The following is a 17,860-nucleotide window of genomic DNA, read 5'->3' as shown; positions in this document are numbered from 1 at the left end:
GTGTCAGGTACTGTGCTAAGCACTGAGTAGCCAAGGTGATGACGAAGAAGACAAAACCTGAAGCTGATCATTTTCTGCCACTGTTAAAATCTTTTCACAGGCTTCCGATTAATTTTAGAATAAAAATTTAACTCCTGGGGCTGCCATTCAGTACCCCTCATGTTCTGGCCCGTGACTCTATCCCCAGCCCCTTACCCATCACCTAGACACCAGATACATCAGATTATTTGCCTATCAATAAATATTTCAGGGGAGCTGGGTGTGGTGGTACATGCCTGTAGTCCCCGCTACTCAGGAGGCTGAGGTGGGAGGATCACTTGAGCCCAGAAAATGGAGGCTACAGTGAGCTATGATTCTACCACTGTACTCCAGCCTGGGCTACACAGTGAGATCCCCACCTCTAAAAAATAAGTACATAAATAAATAAATCAGGGAGGAACTTGCCTTTGAGTCTTGCTACCTGTGCCTCTGCCTGCTCTCAAATCCTACAATCCTTTAAAGGCTGGGTTGGAAATGTTACCAAACTCCCTGGAGAAGTTTTTCAGAACCTCTTCCTATGCAGCCTGAAAGAAGTTATTTTTTAAACAAAATATTTACAGTGCTTAACACACTCTGAATTCCTTGAGGACAGGGGTCCTCCAGCATCTGGCATAGAGCCTGCAATATTCCCCCACGGAAACTCTTTCATTCCAGATTCTCATCCACACTTCATGTTTCCTATTTTATTTTTCACTTCTTATTGATTTTTTTGTTGTTATTTAGTTTTTATTTCATAGTCACAATCTTACCTCTGCAATTCAACCAGACATGGAAGGGAAGAAGAAAAACATGGGACCCAGGCTGGGCGCAGTGGCTCAAGCCTGTAATCCCAGCACTTTGGGAGGCCAAGATAGGTGGATCACGAGGTCAGGAGATCGAGACCATCCTGGCTAACACGGTGAAACCCCGTCTCTACTAAAAAATACCCCCAAAAAACTAGCCGGGTGAGGTGGCGGGCGCCTGTAGTACCAGTTACTCGGGAGGCTGAGGCAGGAGAATGGCGTAAACCCAGGAGGCGGAGCTTGCAGTGAGCCAAGATCTGGCCACTGCACTCCAGCCTGGGCAACAGAGCCAGACTCCATCTCAAAACAAACAAACATGGGACCCAAATGGAACTGTAGCAAGAGCACAAAGACGATAGGATACTGGGAGCAAATGGGGTGGATAGGTGCTCTCCTGAGCTACTGAAGAAATGGTCTGGTGGTTAAGATAAAACACAAGTCAAATTTATTAGAGTTGTCCATAGTCAGCAATGGTGATTTTTTGTTTTTTTTTTAAAGGTGGAGTTTCACTCTTGTCGCCCAGGCTGGAGTGCAATGGTGCAATCTCAGCTCACTGCAACCTCTGCCTCCCAGGTTCCAGTGATTCTCCTGCATCAGCCTCCGGAGTAGCTGGGACTACAGGCACCTGCCACCACGCCCAGCTAATTTTTGTATTTTTAGTAGAGACGGAATTTCACCATGTTGTCCAGGCTGGTCTCAAACTCTGGACCTCAAGTGATCTGCCTGCCTCGGCCTCCCGAAGTGCTAGGATTACAGGCGTGAGCCACCGCGCCCGGTCATAGCAATAGTGATCTTCTTGCTGGTCTTGCCATTCCTGGACCCAAAGCACTCCATGGCCTCCACAATATTCATGCTTGCTTTCACCGTGCCGAAGACCACCATGCTTGCCATCTAACCACTCAGTCTTGGCAGTGCAGATGAAAAACTGGGAAGCGTTTGTGTTGGGTCCAGCATCTGCCATGGGCAAGATGCCAGGATCTATATGCTTCAGGATGAGGTTGTCGTCATCGAATTTCTCCCCATAGATGGACTTGCCACCGGTGCCATTATGGTATGTGAAGTCACCACCCTGACACATAATCCCTGGAATAATTCTGTGTAAGTAGGAACCCTTGCCGGGCGCAGTGGCTCATGCCTGTAATCCCAGCACTTTGGGAGGCTGAGGCGGGCGGATCATGAGGTCAGGAGTTCGACACCAGCCTGACTAATATGGTGAAACACCATCTCTACTAAAAATACAAAAATCAGCCGGGTGTGGTGGCGCGTGCCTGTAATCCCAGGTACTCAAGAGGCTGAGGCAGGAGAATCGCTTGAACCCGGGAGGCAGACTTTGCAGTGAGCCGAGATTGCTCCACTACACTCCAGCCTGGGCTACAGAGTGAGACTTCATCTCAAAAAAAAAAAAAGAAACAAAAACAAAAGAGAGTGGTAACCCTTATAATCAAATCCTTTCTCTCCAGTGCTCAGAAAATGAAAGTTTTCTGCTGTCTTTAGAACCTTGTCTGCTAACAGCTCTGATATGTTAACATGGCTTTACGGTTTACAGAGGTCACTTCTTGGCTTCTTGGTTTCCAGGCCCCTAACCTTGAAGGAGACGCAGCCCCAGGGCTTGACCATAATGTCAAAGAACACAGTGGGATTGACCATGGCCAGCAGTAGAGTACTCCTGGCGGCAGCAGCGTCTGCAAAGCTCACTTTTTTTTTCTTTTAATATGGATTTTCGCTCTTATTGCCCAGGCTGGAGTGCAATGGCACCATCTCAGCTCACTGCAACCCCCGCCTCCCAGGTTCAAGCGATTCTCCTGCCTCAGCCTCCCCAGTAGCTGGGATTACAGGCGCTCAGCTAATTTTTGTATTTTTAGTAGAGATGGGGTTTTGCCACATTAGCCAGGCTGGTCTCGAACTCCTGACCTCAGATGATCCACCCGCTTCGGCCTCCCAAAGTGTTGGGATTACAGGTGTGAGTCACCAAGACCAGCCAAAGCTCATATCCTTTTTTTTTTTTTTTTGAGATGGAGTCTCGCTCTGTCACCCATGCTGGAGTGCAGTGGCATGATCTCAGCTCACTGCAACCTCAAAGCTCACGTCTTATTGACTTCTAGCATACTGTACATATCTTGCCTATTTTCTTGGGCAGGGATTGTTTTCTGTTTTGTTCACTACTGTACCTTGTGGCTTAGAATAGGGCTTGGAACACAGTAGCTTCACATAGATAATTGTTGAATACATAAAGTAAATAAAATGTGTAGTCAAAACTATGGGGCCTGCAGGCATGGTGGCTCACGTCTGTAATCCCAGCACTTTGGGAGGCTGAGGCGTGAGGATCGCTCGAACCCAGGAGTTCGAGACTAGCATGGGCAACAAAGCTAGACCCTCGTCTCTACAAAAAACAAAACAAAGCAAAAAAACCTATGCTATCTTTAAGCTACGTGGAATAATATGAACGAGAATATATCAGCGTAACCTCAGTAGGTATGTATGCCTAGGAGGGGAGAGAAGGGCTGGAAAACCAAGCCCCAGACACAGCCCATTAAGGCGTGGAGTAGGCTCCTGGTAGCTGAACTGAATCTTTAGCACTCCACCCTGGAGAGGAAGAAGGGGTTCTCCAGGGTCAGCCAGCAGACAGCTGCATCCTTTCTGGAAACCAACCAGTGTGGCCAACCGGTATTTGTCGTTCGTCCTTGTTTTCACCTAGTCAGACCCAAGAGCCTCAAGGTGGGGTGGGGGGTTAGTGGAAGCTCGTAGGGGGAGGAGGTGACAGTCCCCAGAGTCTGGCCCCTTAATTCAGCCATCCCGCGGGCAGGCACCACACTGAGAGTCTGGATCTACAATGCACGCTCCTCCTGTCCTTCCCCCACCACGACCTGCTACGTGATCTCGGAAACAGGGTCTAGGACTGAGGCCCCTGCCCCCTCCTCTCGTAATTTCCCGGAGAATATGGGGCGGGGCGGTGAATCAGCACTCGCAGGGACTGGTGCAGCCCTGATCCCCGCCAGGGGTCCCCAGCGGCCTCGGGATTCGAACCACCCCCAGTCCTCCTGCGCCTGCGCGCTACCTCCGCTGGGAGTTGTAGTCTTGACCGCCCCTTTGTCCTCGGTCTTCTCAACGCCTCAGCCCACGGCAGGTTACACTACAACTCCCAAGGGCCCATGCGTCGGAGGCCTGGCGGGGCGGGGGGCTGAAGGGAGAGGGATAAGGGGGCGTCTGGAGAAGCTGGGGTGAGGGAACTGAGGAGTGAAGTGAATAAAGGGGAGAGTGGGGGCGCAGTGGGAAAGGACGGGGTGCCCGGAAGACGCGCAGTGAGCTGAGTTGGGGAGCGGGGAGTTCTAGCCAAGGCCGGGTCCGGGCGGGGCCTGGGCGGGGCTTGCGGACGGGCGGGCGGGGCCTGCCTGCGTCATGCGGCGTGGGCGGGGCCGCAGGGGGTTGTCGGTCAGTGGCACGCACAGCAGCCGCAGCCGCCTCGCTCCCGGTCCCGCGGTCGCAGCTCCAGCCGCCTCCTCCGCGCAGCCGCCGCCTCAGCCCCTCGCTCCGTGGGTCTGTCCTCTCCGGCACTTGGGCTCCAATCGCGCCCTCCAAGCCCTTCAGGCCGCCCCAGTGTCCTCCTCCTTCTCCGGCCAGACCCAGCTCCGCGAAGATGGTGGACCGCGAGCAACTGGTGCAGAAAGCCCGGCTGGCCGAGCAGGCGGAGCGCTACGACGACATGGCCGCGGCCATGAAGAACGTGAGTGTCTCTTCCCCTCCCCCGCCGCTCCCTGCCCCTCCGAAGACGCGGTCCTTGGCGTGGAAGGCCCGGGGCTTCGTCGCCCTGTCGCGATGGTGGGGTGACCGCCCCGTCTCGCTCACTGAGGGGGGCTGGGGAGGGTCCCCAGAGCCGACGGGAACACGGGCTGTGACGCGGCCTCTCCTCGGCGTCCCCGGGGCCCCGCGGCGCGGCCTCTCTGGCCCGGCGCGGGCGCGGGGCGGGGCGGGGTCCCGCGGGGCTGGACTTGGGAGCGGGGTCTCCGGTCCCAGCGGCTCTAGGGGTACAGGGGATCCGAGCGGGGAGGCGTGCGCATCCTTTGTGCCCCACTTCCCCCCTCCTCCCAGCCCGGGCGTGGGGGCGGGGGACCGCATGGATGCGGTTCCTCTTTCTCTCCCTGGTGTCTGGGCGGCGCCTTTCCCATTCACTCAGCAGGTCTCCCGGTTTTCCACCTCCCCAGCCCCCCCAAAATCTTCCCCACTGTCTGTCCCGACATCCCTGAGAATCTTCCCAGAAACATCGTATAGGGTCTCTTGAAAACCTGAGCTCCGTGGCGCAAAATCGAAACCACCTTGCTCACGTTTTTCTTAACAAAAGGCTCTTCTTTCTCCATTCCCCCAAAGCAAGTCCTCCGGCTTTTAGGAAGGGGGAACGTTTGTCTCGCTAGCGTTTTCATTGATCGTTTTCAACATGTCATCTCCATTTTATTCCCTAATGTTTTTGTATTGAAAAGGGTAGGTATTGCCTGTAAAATAAAAGGTGGTGAATGTAGCCGACTGGTTCGATCCGTGTGACATACGCCGTTTCTTTTTTGAATACAGGCACGCGTCTGTGAAATTCCTATAAGTTGGGGAAAAAAATATTCTGTCTGATCTGATAGTGCAAACAAAGCAGTGGTGAGAGGCAGTATCAAGTCATTCCAGAAGATTCTGCATTTGTCATATTGCAGAGAGCCTAGACTGGGTGGAGGCTGGGAGGAGTTACTTTAAAGGGGAAAAAGTCTTTTTAAAAATTTTTGGTCGTTAGATGCATCTGAGGCTTTTTTTTTTTTTTTTTTTTTAAGCGAGTACATCTTCGTGCTGATGAAAAGAGAATACTGATCTCCAGTTGTCGCATTTTGTCTGGGTTGCAGATTCCTCCCTGTATTGCACCATTTTGTCAGTAACACCACATTTATCTAATGGGCTGTCAACCAGTTTGATATTAGAGGAGGGGGAAGTATTGAACATTATGAAATGAAAGGTGGAAAATTAATGATTTCGGGCCCCCACTATCTTAATATTTAATTTCCTGCCTTATGTAACAAAGGTTTTCAAATGCATCTCCATTGTGAAGTGGATGCTGGAGTGTACCTTGCATGTTACATCTTTTAAATGAAGCATTATTGATATTACAGATCAATTCTTGAATAACTTTACTGGTCCTCAAAAGAGAACAATGCTGATACCTTTACATTTAAACCAGGTATTTTAACAAAGAAAGGTTTTTGTCTTATTAAAGAAGAGAACCGGTTCTGAAATTCGGAATACTGCTGTGGTCACAGTCGCTGTCTTACAAGGTTTTAATGCTCAAATGATGTAAGTTGCACTTCTAATGGGTATCAGTATTGGAAATATCTTCAGTTCATGTTATTTAATTTAGACTCTTCTAATTTTTCCGTATTTCTAGTTCCACAGGAAAGCGAGTGACCTCGCACCTATATCTATAGCAACCAAGTGATGTCACACACAATGACACAGAGGCTGCAATGCACCTAAGGGCTGGTAGGGAGTGTGCAAATGGCATTTATCCAAGGTAATGCAGAAATTAGCCGATAAGCCAGGTGGAATCGAGCACTTCATATTCCACCAGATAAGAATTAGTCCAAAAAATAAGGATTTCATTTACCCTTAAACATGCAAATCCGTGACCTCTAGCTAGGCCTTGTTCACCCTATTGCTAGCTTTCTTACAAGTTTATAAGATGCTTTTTTTATATTTTTAAACATTCATCTCACTTATTTAAAATACTGGGCAATGATGGAATAAAAGTAGAAATTTTAAACGATAATATATTTTATGGAATGTAAGTAGAAATTTTAAACAAGAATATAGTTTACAATAGTAGTGCAGAGATGAGATGTATACTTGTGTTTATTTCAGATAATGAATTTGGCAGGTTTTAATAAAAACCTTAAAAAAATGATGATTTTCTACTGAGTCATTTTCAGTTACTGTTAGGGAATGAGAACCAGTTCCAAAACCTTTTAAATCGAGGTTTGGGAAGTTTGTTTTTTACTAGATTTGTGCTTCTGCTCCGTCACAGTATAGAGGAAAGAACAGTTTGTAAAATAAAAACCTTTTTCAACTCTGTTTCCTGTGACTTTAAGGAAATAGGCTCTGTCCCTCATTTTCCTCATCTGTAAAATGGGACAGTACTTGAAAAAGTTGTGCGGATTCAGTAAGAAATGTAGTAGGTGTTCCCAAATGGCAACTACCTAAGAAATTGTCTTCCTGTTTATAAAAGTCATCATGGAGAATTTGGAAACTGCAGAGAAAGAACCCAGTCTTACCACTCAAGTGAGCTCTCTCTTAAGGCCGAAATCATCCTGTTGGTGGATTAAAATTTATTTGAGTTTAATGAAATTATCCTAGTGCTAACACTGTTGGAATCTGTGCAGAATGATAGTTCTGTGTGGGCAACCAGGACAGAAATACTGTATTATCCAGTATTTTGAAAAGAAGGAAAGAGGAATGTTAGGTCTTTTAAGACACATGTTTAGTCTTGTATTGAAGGAAATTGAATACCTAGATGTATCCTACATATTAAACAATACTGTCTTGTCCTTTGACTTTTAATAGTCTCTTGAGAAGTTAATATTTTAAGTAGGCTACTGGTACTTGCCTCGGGGGGAGAAAAGGTTCAGGGCTACTAATTTTGTTGAAGTTACTGGGTTAAGCAGTTTAATTCAGTGAGGGGTGGTGGGGGCAAAGGTGGCAAAAGGCTATCGTAATTTTTCTAAATCTTCCTAGTGGGATCAGTAGACTTTCAAATTCTTGCTATCTTAAATATTCCATTCCCTAGCCTCCCCCCCGCCCCCCCGCGCAGCTTTTCCAGGAGATCAATAGCCATTATCACTAATGGAGTAATGGTACCTCTGTAGACTCTTCAGAGGTGGAGTTCTGCCAACCATTATTCTGAGTCATGTGGCTTGAATTGTTCTCTTCTTGAGGGTGGAAAGAATACAGATCATACAGCTTGCTATTCATGTGTTAGCCTTCACAGTAACTGAAGCAGATATTACGTCTTTTTCTGATTATTTTGGAAATCTCCTATGTGTCTTTTGAATTCTACTGAGATTCAACATGGCGCTAAATGTTCATCCTCTTTGCAGTCCTGGATTAACTGCAGACCTTGGGTAGGAGTTCATCTCTTGTATTCAGGGAAGCCACTCTCTGAATTATTGAAAAGAGTGGAGAAAATGTTGTGTTTTTATCGAGGTAGAAGTTGCATAACATAACTTTAACGTAGTCACATCACATTTCAAATGTGCAGTTGAGTGGCATTGGGTACATTCAGTGTTTTGCAGCCATCACCTATGTTCAAGAAAGGAGAAAGTGGTTACTTTTAAAAAGTGATGCCGGTCTGGCCTACAGCTGGCTGGAATTCAGCACGCCATTACCGATTCAGGAATGTGTGGATAATGGAGTGCCCACAACAGCTCACAGCCAGCGATAATTGTCTATCCCTTTGTCTTCGTTTACAAGCCTCTGAACTGAAAAAAGGGAATTAGCTTTAGTTAAGTTTGTACCGTATTCCCACTTAAAAAGTTATGGAACTTGAACACCGTATAATGTTCACCCAAATAAATAAGAACAATTTACTTGAAATCTGAGCAAATCATTACCTCTTTGGGGATTATGGAAATTTTGCTGGTGTTCTTGTGACTCATTTTCAGCCCCAAGGCTGGCTTTATTGTCAGTGATTTGCCGCCTGTGTGGTGGTGGTTTCCTGATGAGCAGGATGCAGCACTGAGACGGGGAGCTCCTGCAGCTTGAGGCTGTCAACTGATGGGACACCAGCCCAAGACATTCAGTACATTGTGACTGTCAGCAGCTGGATGGGAAAAGTACCGTTACTTTTGCCTTCTTTGCCCACTGCTAAGATCACCGGTCCTAACCTTTTTTTTTTTTTTTTTCTCTTTCCTTTTTTTGAGAGAGTCTTGCTGTCACCCATGCTGGAGTGCTGTGGGCAGTGGTGTGATATCTGGGCTCACTGCAACCTCTGCCTCCCAAGTTCAAGTGATTCTCCTGCCTCAGCCTCCTAAGTAGCTGGGATTACAGGCACACATCAGTCACCATGGCCAGTTAATTTTTGTATTTTTAGTGACAGGGTTTCATCATGTTGTCCAGGCCAGGCTCGAACTTCTGACCTCAGGTGATCTACGCACCTCGGCCTCCCAAAGTGCTGGGATTACAGGCGTGAGTCACCGTGCCCAGCCTCAAAAGGGAAATATCACTTTTAAATGATATAAAACATTACCTTCTCTTTGCCTTCTTTTTAGAGCTATTTAGGGTTTCACCAGATATTCCAGTCTATAATTATGTGTGCGTTTGATTGCTTGGTTTTGTTTGTTTTTTTGAGACAAGGTCTCAATCTGTCACCCAGGCTGGAGCATGGTTCACTGCGGCCTCCACCTCACAGGCTAAAGTGATCCTCCAGCCCCAGCCACGCAAGTAGTTGGGACTACAGGTGCATGCCACCACACCCGACTATTTTTTTTTTTTTTTTTTGTAGAGACGGGGTGTTGCCATGTTGTCCAGGCTGGTCTTGAGCTCCTGGACTCAAGCAATCTGCCCATCTTGGCCTCCGAAAGTGCTGGGATTACAGGTGTGAGCCACCACACCCAGCCCAGTCTATAATTATAAAGCAGCTAAATGTTGCCTTTCTACAAAGGCTACCAAATACCAGCTGCCTTCCAGCCTCTCTCAGAATCATTTTTCTGTATCTTCCCCAAATTTCATTTTAGGTGTCAGCTATTATTTTGCTTAACTACCAAACCATGTTATTTTACTTAAAATTGTCATTTGTAGAAACCTTGAAAATTTTGATATTTTGCTAAATGAATTTATGAATTTGAGTGGTAGAAATTTAGTTACACGAAAACTGATTTTAAAAAATTCCCTGGGTCGGGCACGGTGGCTCACGCCTGTAATCCCAGCACTTTTGGGAGGCTGAGGCGGGCTGATTGTGAGGTCAGGAGTTCGAAACCAGCCTGACCAGCATGGTGAAACTTGTCTCTACTAAAAATACAAAAAAATGGGCTGGGCATGGTGGCGCTCACCTGTAATCCCAGCCACTTGGGAGGCTGAGGCTGGAGAATTACTTGAACCTGGGAGGCGGAGGTTGCAGGGAGTTGAGATTGTACCATTGCACTCCAGCCTAGGTGACAGAGCAAGACTCCATCTCGGAAAAAAAAAAATTCCCAAAAGAAAGCTTTAATTTTAAGGTAACTAGTTATAAATAATTGGTTTGCTACCATGATTTTGTAGAAAAAATAAAAATTGTAAATCTTAAAAGACCATGTGCGTGAGTCTTTTCTTTCTGTTTAAAGAACTGGTGAAGTCTTAGTTAAATTGCTGCCAGCATTTCACTTGTTAAGTGTGTGTCCTACGAAATAGATTTTTCTTTACTTGAGTTAAATACTACTACTATGTGCTGCATGGCATTAAGTTTTGGTTGTGGGCCCGATGCAGTGGCTCACGCCTGTAATCCCAGCACTTTGGGAGGTCAAGATGGGTTGATCTCTTGAGGTCAAGACCAGCCTAGTCAACATGGTGAAACCCCATCTCTTCTAAAAATACAAAAATTAGCCGGGCATGGTGGTTTGTGCCTGTAATCCCAGCTACTCAGGAGGCTAATATAGGAGAATCACTTGAACCCAGGAGGCAGAGGTTGCAGTGATCCGAGATCACACCAGTGCACTCCAGCCTGGGTGACGGTGCGAGACTCCATCTCCAAAAAAAAAAAAAAGTTTTGGTTGTGAATAGGAAAGAGAGTGTTCTTACATATATAGATTTTTTAACGTAACATTAAAACAATAAAATTATTCCAAATAAATTCTTGGGCTTCTTAACCTTTGGAAAGGTACCTGTCTTTGGAGAGAGAAAGCCCATCTTGGTGAGTGGGACCCAGGCACCCAGCTTTCCTCTGAGCAGGGGTGTCCGAGCTGGGAGTATGACAGTGACAGCAGTGGCCAGCTGAACATGTAATGACAGTAGCTGAAGAGGAGTCACTGATCCACCCCCAACCTGCCGCAAGCTGAGTATGAAGAGCAGCTGCCGTGGGCAGGGAAGTGAGGAATGGCTAAGGGAGTGAGGGGAAGGCTTTAAAAAGCCGGGTTTCTTTTGAAGCCATAGAGATGACTTAACGTTTCTTGAGCTGTCTGAAAGAAATTTCTCATGACTCTTAAGCTACCATGCTTTAAAAACCCAGATCTGGGAAACAAAATGCCTCTGGGGCTGGTTCTTCAAGAATGTAGAAATCAGCTTGAATTTTTGACTTTCTCTGTACAGACTCCTTTTGTAGCAATCTAACATGAGGCAGTGAGCATGTCTTTGCAGGGGAGGTGCAGTATAGTTAGTAACCCTGCATGTAACCCCATACTCATTGGCAGTATGTTTTAATGTGAAGACCAGCCTGGCCTGGGTAGGCTGTAGAGCAGTGGTCCCCAACCTTTTTGGCACCAGGGACCCGTTTCATGGAAGACAGTTTTTCCATGGACTGGTTGGGGGCGAGGGGTAGGGGGATGGTTTGGGGATGAATCAAGCACATTGCATTTATTATGCACTTTATTATTGCTGCATTGTGGTATGTAATGAAATAATTACACAACTCACCGTAATGTAGAATCAGTGGGAGCCCTGAGCTTGTTCTACAATTAGATGGTCCCATCTAGGGGTGATGGGAGACAGTGACAGATCATCAGGCATCAGATTCTCATAAGGGGTGCGGCCTACGTCCCTCGAGTGTGCGGTTCACAGTAAGGTTAGCCCACATGAATCTAATGCCACCGCTGATCTGACAGGAGGCAGAGCTGAGGTAATTCGAGCAGTGGGGAGTGACAGACTTCCTGCTCTGCAGCCAGGTTCCTGACAGGCCACAGACCCGTTGGGGACCCCTGCTATAGAGAATAGACGTTATTATTTTCAAACCTTCACATTGGGTCTTACATCTGTGTAACAGAGGTTAAGACTGGACATTATTTTTCCTACTAAGTTGAAAAAAAATGACCCTACCCAGAAAGGCAAGAAGAATGAACAGGAGAGGAGAATATGAACAACAAAAAAGGGCCTTCCAAGGTGAGGAAAGCTAGCGGGGACAAGGGAGTAGGGAAGGAATATTCTAGAGTATCTTAGATTTTGGAATGCCATGCCTGTTTAAGGGAGTCTGTAGTCTCTGGAAGGCTGTCAACAATGGGATTGACTACTGAAGACAAAAATGTTGGTGGCCTTTAGGATGCTAGAAATTTCGGGGGAAAATGACAAGAATCACCATAATGATTCACATGCAGGGATATTTCCATCGTGTCTTTTTCTGTAGTTTATATTCTTTTGCACCTTGCCTTTTTCACTTGACATCATTTCAATGATACTCTGTCGTTATTTTCAGTAGCTGAATAATCCTATAATAATAGGATTATTATAAATATCCTAAAATAATCATAATTTGATTTTTTTTTTACTTAGTATTTAGGCTGTTTCCAGATTTACATTTGTAAATAATATTGATGAGGGTATAGATGGTCCCTGATTTCAGATGGTTTAACCTAATGAGCTGATCTTTTCTTTTCTTTTTTTCTTTGCTTTTCTTTTCTTTTTTTGAGACAGTCTCGCTCTTTTGCTCAGGCTGGAGTGCAGTGGCGCAGTCTCGGCTTACTACCACCCTGCTTCCTGAGTTCCAGTGATTCTCGTGCCTCACTTCCCAAGTAGCTCGGATTACAGGCACGTACCACCATGCCCGGCTAATTTTTGTATTTTTAGTAGAAATGGGGTTTCCCCATGTTGGCCAGGCTGTCTCCAACTCCTGGCCTCAGGTGATCTACCCGCCTTGGCCTCCCAGAGTGCTGGGGTTACAGGCATGAGCCATGGTGCGTGTCCTTAACCTGACGATTTTTTCGACTTTACGATGGTGCAGAAGCAGTAGGCATTCAGTAAGCTCTTCCACTTAGGAGGGTCACGTCCCCATAAACGAGTTGTACGTCAAGGAGCATCTGGTATCTTTCAGGCACGATTCGTACGTTAAGACAGACCCAAGAGGGGAATTGCTGGAAAACCAGCTAAGAATAATGTTTAAGGTCCTCACTAGTACAGGGTATTCTTTCTTGAAAGTTTTGAAAAATTTGTTTGAATAGGTATTATGTGCACATGTTTCAGAATTCAAAAGGCACCCGTCACCCTTTGTCCTCTGGGAAGGAAAATGAGGTTGAAGCAGGGGTAGGCTCGAGTTCCGGCTTATTTGAGGCAGGGCCCATCTCCCTTATGCTTCTTTGGAGTGATTGCCTTTTTTTTCCCTTTGACTAATGGAAACTTTCAAACATACGAAATAAGGACAAATAGTACAGTAACCCCCGTACACCCAGCTTCACCATTTTCCAGCATATTGGTCTTTTATCTGTATTACATTTTCTTTTTCTGGCCTCGTCAGGGATTATTTTACCAATATGGAAGATGGCTTTTTGGAGACAGTCTCGCTCTGTTGCCCAGGCTATAGTGCAATGGTGCAATCTCAACTCACTGCAACCTCCCCCTCCTGGGTGCAAGCGATTCTTCTACCTTAGCCTCCCGAGTAGCTGGGATTACAGGTGCTCACCCCCACACCTGGCTAATTTTTGCCTTTATTATTTAATAGAGACTGGGTTTCACCATGTTAGCCAGGCTGATCTCGAACTCCTGACCTCAAGTGATCCGCCTGCAGGCGTGTTTTTGTTTTTCATCGCTTGCTGGCCCTGTAGAAAAAGGCTTCAGGTTTTTGGAACTTGATCTATTTATTGAAGAAGGAAAAACAATATGGCAAAACTTCAAACAAAGCTATCGTTAACAGATTAAATTTTTAAAACTTAGGTAGAATATATTTGTACTGCCATTATTTGGAACTGTGGCATGTAGAGTCTCAAAAACACTTGCTGAGTGAATTACAACTACCTCTTATTTTCATTTTATGGTACCCTGTTGCATTTTGATCTTGGTTTTCTCTGTTCATCATCTGGCTGTGTGTGTGTGTATGTGTATATGTGTATTAATAAATGATGACCAAAACACTTTAGCAAGTGTTTATATCTGCTGTAAAAATATAGTACCATTATTTACTGAGCTGTTGCAGTTCTGAAATGATGAGTTAAGCTAAGCATCTGGACCACAATGGAAAACTTAGGGTAGTTTTTGGCATGAATTTTTTTACATCTATTCTCTAAATTTCTGCATTGACTAAAATCTTTTTGGGAAGACAAAAGATTTTTTAAATTACACACCGTTAGATGAACTATTGTAATATAGTTTGATATTTACTGTCACTTTGGGAAGCATTTTTATATACTTTGCCCAATTAATTTAACAACAGTTTTATGAAGTGATAGTCTTCTCATTTTAAAGGTGGAAATGTTTAATTTGCCTTAAAAATTTTTTTCAAAAGTCTAAGGCTCTTGGTTTGTAATCCCAGCACTTTGGGAGGCTGGGTGGCTCACACTTGTAATCCCAGCACTCTGGGAGGTGGAGGCAGGCTGGTCACCTGATGTCAGGAGTTTGAGACCAGCCTGGCCAACATGGTGAAGCCCTGTCTCTACTAAAAATACGAAAATTAGCGGGCATGGTGGCATGCGCCTATAGTCCCAGCTGCTTGGAGGCTGAGGCATGAGAATCACTAGAACCAGGGAGACAGAGGCTGCAGTGAGCTGAGATTGTGCCACGGCACTCTAGCCTGGGCAACAGATTCTATCTCCAAAAAAAAACACAAAAAACAAAGTCTAAAGCTCTTATTTTAAGTTTTTTTTTTTTCTAGAAAAGGGGTCATGGGTAAAGTGGATACCAGCTGTTGTTTCAATTGATCTCTTTTAATTAATTTTAGCTTATGTTCCATTGCTTGCAGATGCATGGAAAATCCTTTTAAACTACTGCATATTTAATAATTTTTCCATTGGTTAACCTTGAGGTGGTGGCGTGTCATCTAGGTTTAAATACAGAAGAACACATTTCCTTTAGGACAGTTGCAAGATGTATTACTCAATACAAGTGTAACCCTGTTTCTTTCAGAAAACATCATTTGATCCCACGATTGCAGTGTGTTTTTTAAATGTCGTTTAACAAAGGAGAGCTTGAGATTGTTAATGTGAGGTAAGTGCTGTAGTTTTGCTGTTGGAGTCTTCGAGATACTGTCAGGAGGCATGAGGGTACCACTCAGAACTTAATGGAAGCAGATACCTCACTCAAAAGAAATAGATCTCGGAGGAAGAGAAAACCTTTTGTATAGCAAATAAAAACCAGTATAATATGGTTTTAGGTGGAATTTGCAAACGGGAGTTTGGAACATGTTTTGAGGATTTGGGTAAAGATCAAAGGAAGAAAAGAGATGCTAGTTTTTTATATTGTGTATAAGATATTTTTGTAGACATTTGAGTGTTTTTTTGTTTCTTTGTTTGTTTTCTGAGACAGATTTTCCCTCTTATTGCCAAGGCTGGAGTGCAATGGCGTGATCTCAGCGCACTGCAACCTCCGCCTCCCGGGTTCAAGCGATTCTCCTGCTTCAGCCTCCCAAGTAGCACATGCCACCATGCCCAGCTAATTTTTTTGTATTTTTAGTAGAGACAGGGTTTCTCCATGTTGGTCAAGCTGGTGTTGAACTCCTGACCTCAGGTGATCCACCTGCCTTGGCCTCCCAAAGTGCTAGGATTACAGGCATGAGCCACCGTGCCCGGCAGACATTTGAGTATTTGAATGTAAGCATTTGAATATTTTGAAGACATTTTAGGCAGTTGGAAGAAATGAATGCACTGATCTCAAATCCTAGGAAAGATACGGTTGTGATGGGATTCCTGTTGAACATCTGTAGGGATCTCAATTCCACAGAATAAATTGAAGTAAGCCCAGAATGCTGTGCAACTGGAGACAGACATTGAGTTCACACTGGTCCTCAAGGAGGGTTTCCTAGAGGAAGTGATGCCTGCGCAGTGTCTTTGTGGGGCTTGAGGGAGGGGGAGAGGTTGGAGGAAGGAATAACCAGGCAGAGGGCATGGGATGCTTAGTTTCAGTATGGAAAAGGAGAATCGGTGGCATGATTTGTTTAGTTCCTGTTGGTAGCATTCAGGGAATGCTGTGGTGGTGTGCTTTTGAGGGAGTAGCAGGAAATGAGTTGAAACAGGCTAACAGGAACCAGTTCATGAAGGGCCTTCTGGAGTTCGTTTCTTCTTAAGCCATGGTGAGTCTCTTCAGGCTGAAGAGGACCATGATCTAATTTTTGGTGTGGAGATCCCAGGCAGCAATGTGGAAACTGAGTAGGACAGTGAGGCAGAGCGAGGGAAGGCTGAGGAGTAGATTGTCGGGTCTAGTCTTCAGGGACCTGGACAAGAACGGCGAGGGCAGTTTGGAGAGGGAGAAATGGGTGGCCGGAGATAGAAGAAGAAAGGAGAAAATGGTGGAAAAGATGAATTCAGGTGTTATGCTGAATTTCACGAAACACTTAAGTGGAGGCAAATTAACTTGGCTACAGGTCAGTTTGACTGGCGCTTATAACAGCGCCTGGCACAGTGTAAGTAAAAAAACATTTAGGATCTACTAATAACCAGGCTGGCCTAACCCCTGCAGAACATAATATCCTCTTCCCTGGTAGAACTGACGTTCGAGAGGGAGCCTTCTTTGTATCCATGTGTGTTGGAACCATGCAGAACAAAGGTCACCCAGAGAAAAATGTGACATGCAGTGGTTGGCTCTTAAATAGTGACTGGAACGAGGAAGGAAAGACCAGGAAAGAAGGCTGACAAGGGGCGGAGAGCCTCAGGAAAGAGTGGTCATCAGGGTTAGATGCCTCTGTGAATTCAGACTTAAGATGAAGGCCAAGAGCACTGCATGCGTGGGGTCACGGGATGGGAAGACAGTGACCACTGTGTAGGGGTGTGGGTTGAGGAGGAAGTGAAACATGGAAGAAATGGTAACAATTGCAAACTTAATTCTAGAACCTTGATTTTGAAAGAACCAGGAAGAGGTGGGATTGAAATGCATCATTTATTTTTTATTTTATTTATTATTTATTTTTTTGAGGTGGAGTCTCACTTGGTAGCCCAGGCTGGAGCGCAGTGGCACGATCTTGGCTTCCTGAAACCTCTACCTCCCAGGTCCTGGGTTCAGGCAATTCTGCCTCAGCCTCCCAAGTAGCTGGGATTACAGGCTCACACCACCATACCCAGCTAATTTTTGTATTTTTAGTAGAGACAGGTTTCACCATGTTGGCCAGGCTGGTCTTGAAGACCTCATGATCTGGCTGCCTCAGCCTCCTAAAGTGCTGGGATTACAGGCATGAGCCACTGCTCACCATCTCATTCATTTATTTTAAACCTTAACTTTCGCTGTATATTAATGGGAAAGAGTAGGAGAGGGAGAATAGAAGAATGTAATAGAATGTAATAGAATAGTGGGATTCCATGGAGGGGGAAGAAACATCTTTTGTTGGCACTTAACAGAGGAGGTAGTGATAGGTGCAGTTACTTTTGGAAGAAAGGCCTTAGGATGGACCTAACTAATGGTCACGTTCGTCTATGAAGAAGAGGTGGCAGTAAGTAGGATTGCCAGGTTTATAGTGACTTCAACCTCTAGTTCTCTCTCTGTGTCCCCCTCCCTCACGTAAATCTTGGTTGTGAGAGTGGGAGGGGCAGGGGGTTGCATTGATCTGGGTATTTTAGGGATGGTGTAGTGGAAGGACAAGACATGGTATGCCTGCAGAAAGAATGGAGTTGCTGGGTCTCCATGAACCTTGCAGGGAGTGAATAAAGCCTGAAGGGAAGGTGCTGGGAGAGAAAGGATGGTATTCAAGAGTAAGTCTTATAGGTAAGAGTGGGGACTGGGAAGTTACAAGAATTTGACTTTAAAAGTGAATGATTCTGCTTAAGGTCAAGAGTGTGGTTTGCGGTAAGTTGTCCCAATTGACTAGTTCAACTAACGTTCATAATTCATTTTTGAGAATAGCCTTGGGATAATGGAAGTGGAACCAGAGGTCTGGACACAGATAAATAACCCTATTTAAAGTGAGCATGACATTGATTCCAGGAGAAATTGTA

General features: G+C 45.5%; 1 protein-coding gene and 1 pseudogene across 1 annotated transcript in view; one reads left to right on the top strand and one right to left on the bottom strand.

The window, feature by feature from the left end:
• Positions 1-878: 878 nt before the first annotated feature.
• Positions 879-2,468, bottom strand: LOC140710595 (peptidyl-prolyl cis-trans isomerase A-like; annotated as a pseudogene).
• Positions 2,469-4,236: 1,768 nt separating this feature from the next.
• Positions 4,237-17,860, top strand: part of YWHAG (tyrosine 3-monooxygenase/tryptophan 5-monooxygenase activation protein gamma) — a 31,875-nt gene continuing 18,251 nt past the window's right edge. Inside the window, exon 1 of the mRNA XM_008018404.3 lies at positions 4,237-4,542. Coding sequence (XP_008016595.1) covers positions 4,456-4,542 — 87 coding nt within the window. The 5' untranslated portion in view covers positions 4,237-4,455. The remainder of the gene's footprint in view (positions 4,543-17,860) is intronic.

The sequence above is a fragment of the Chlorocebus sabaeus genome, chromosome 28, assembly GCF_047675955.1.
Source record: "Chlorocebus sabaeus isolate Y175 chromosome 28, mChlSab1.0.hap1, whole genome shotgun sequence".
Taxonomy (NCBI): Eukaryota; Metazoa; Chordata; class Mammalia; order Primates; family Cercopithecidae; genus Chlorocebus; species Chlorocebus sabaeus.
Note: the sequence above shows the minus strand (reverse complement) of the source record. Positions and strands in the feature narration are given on the sequence as shown.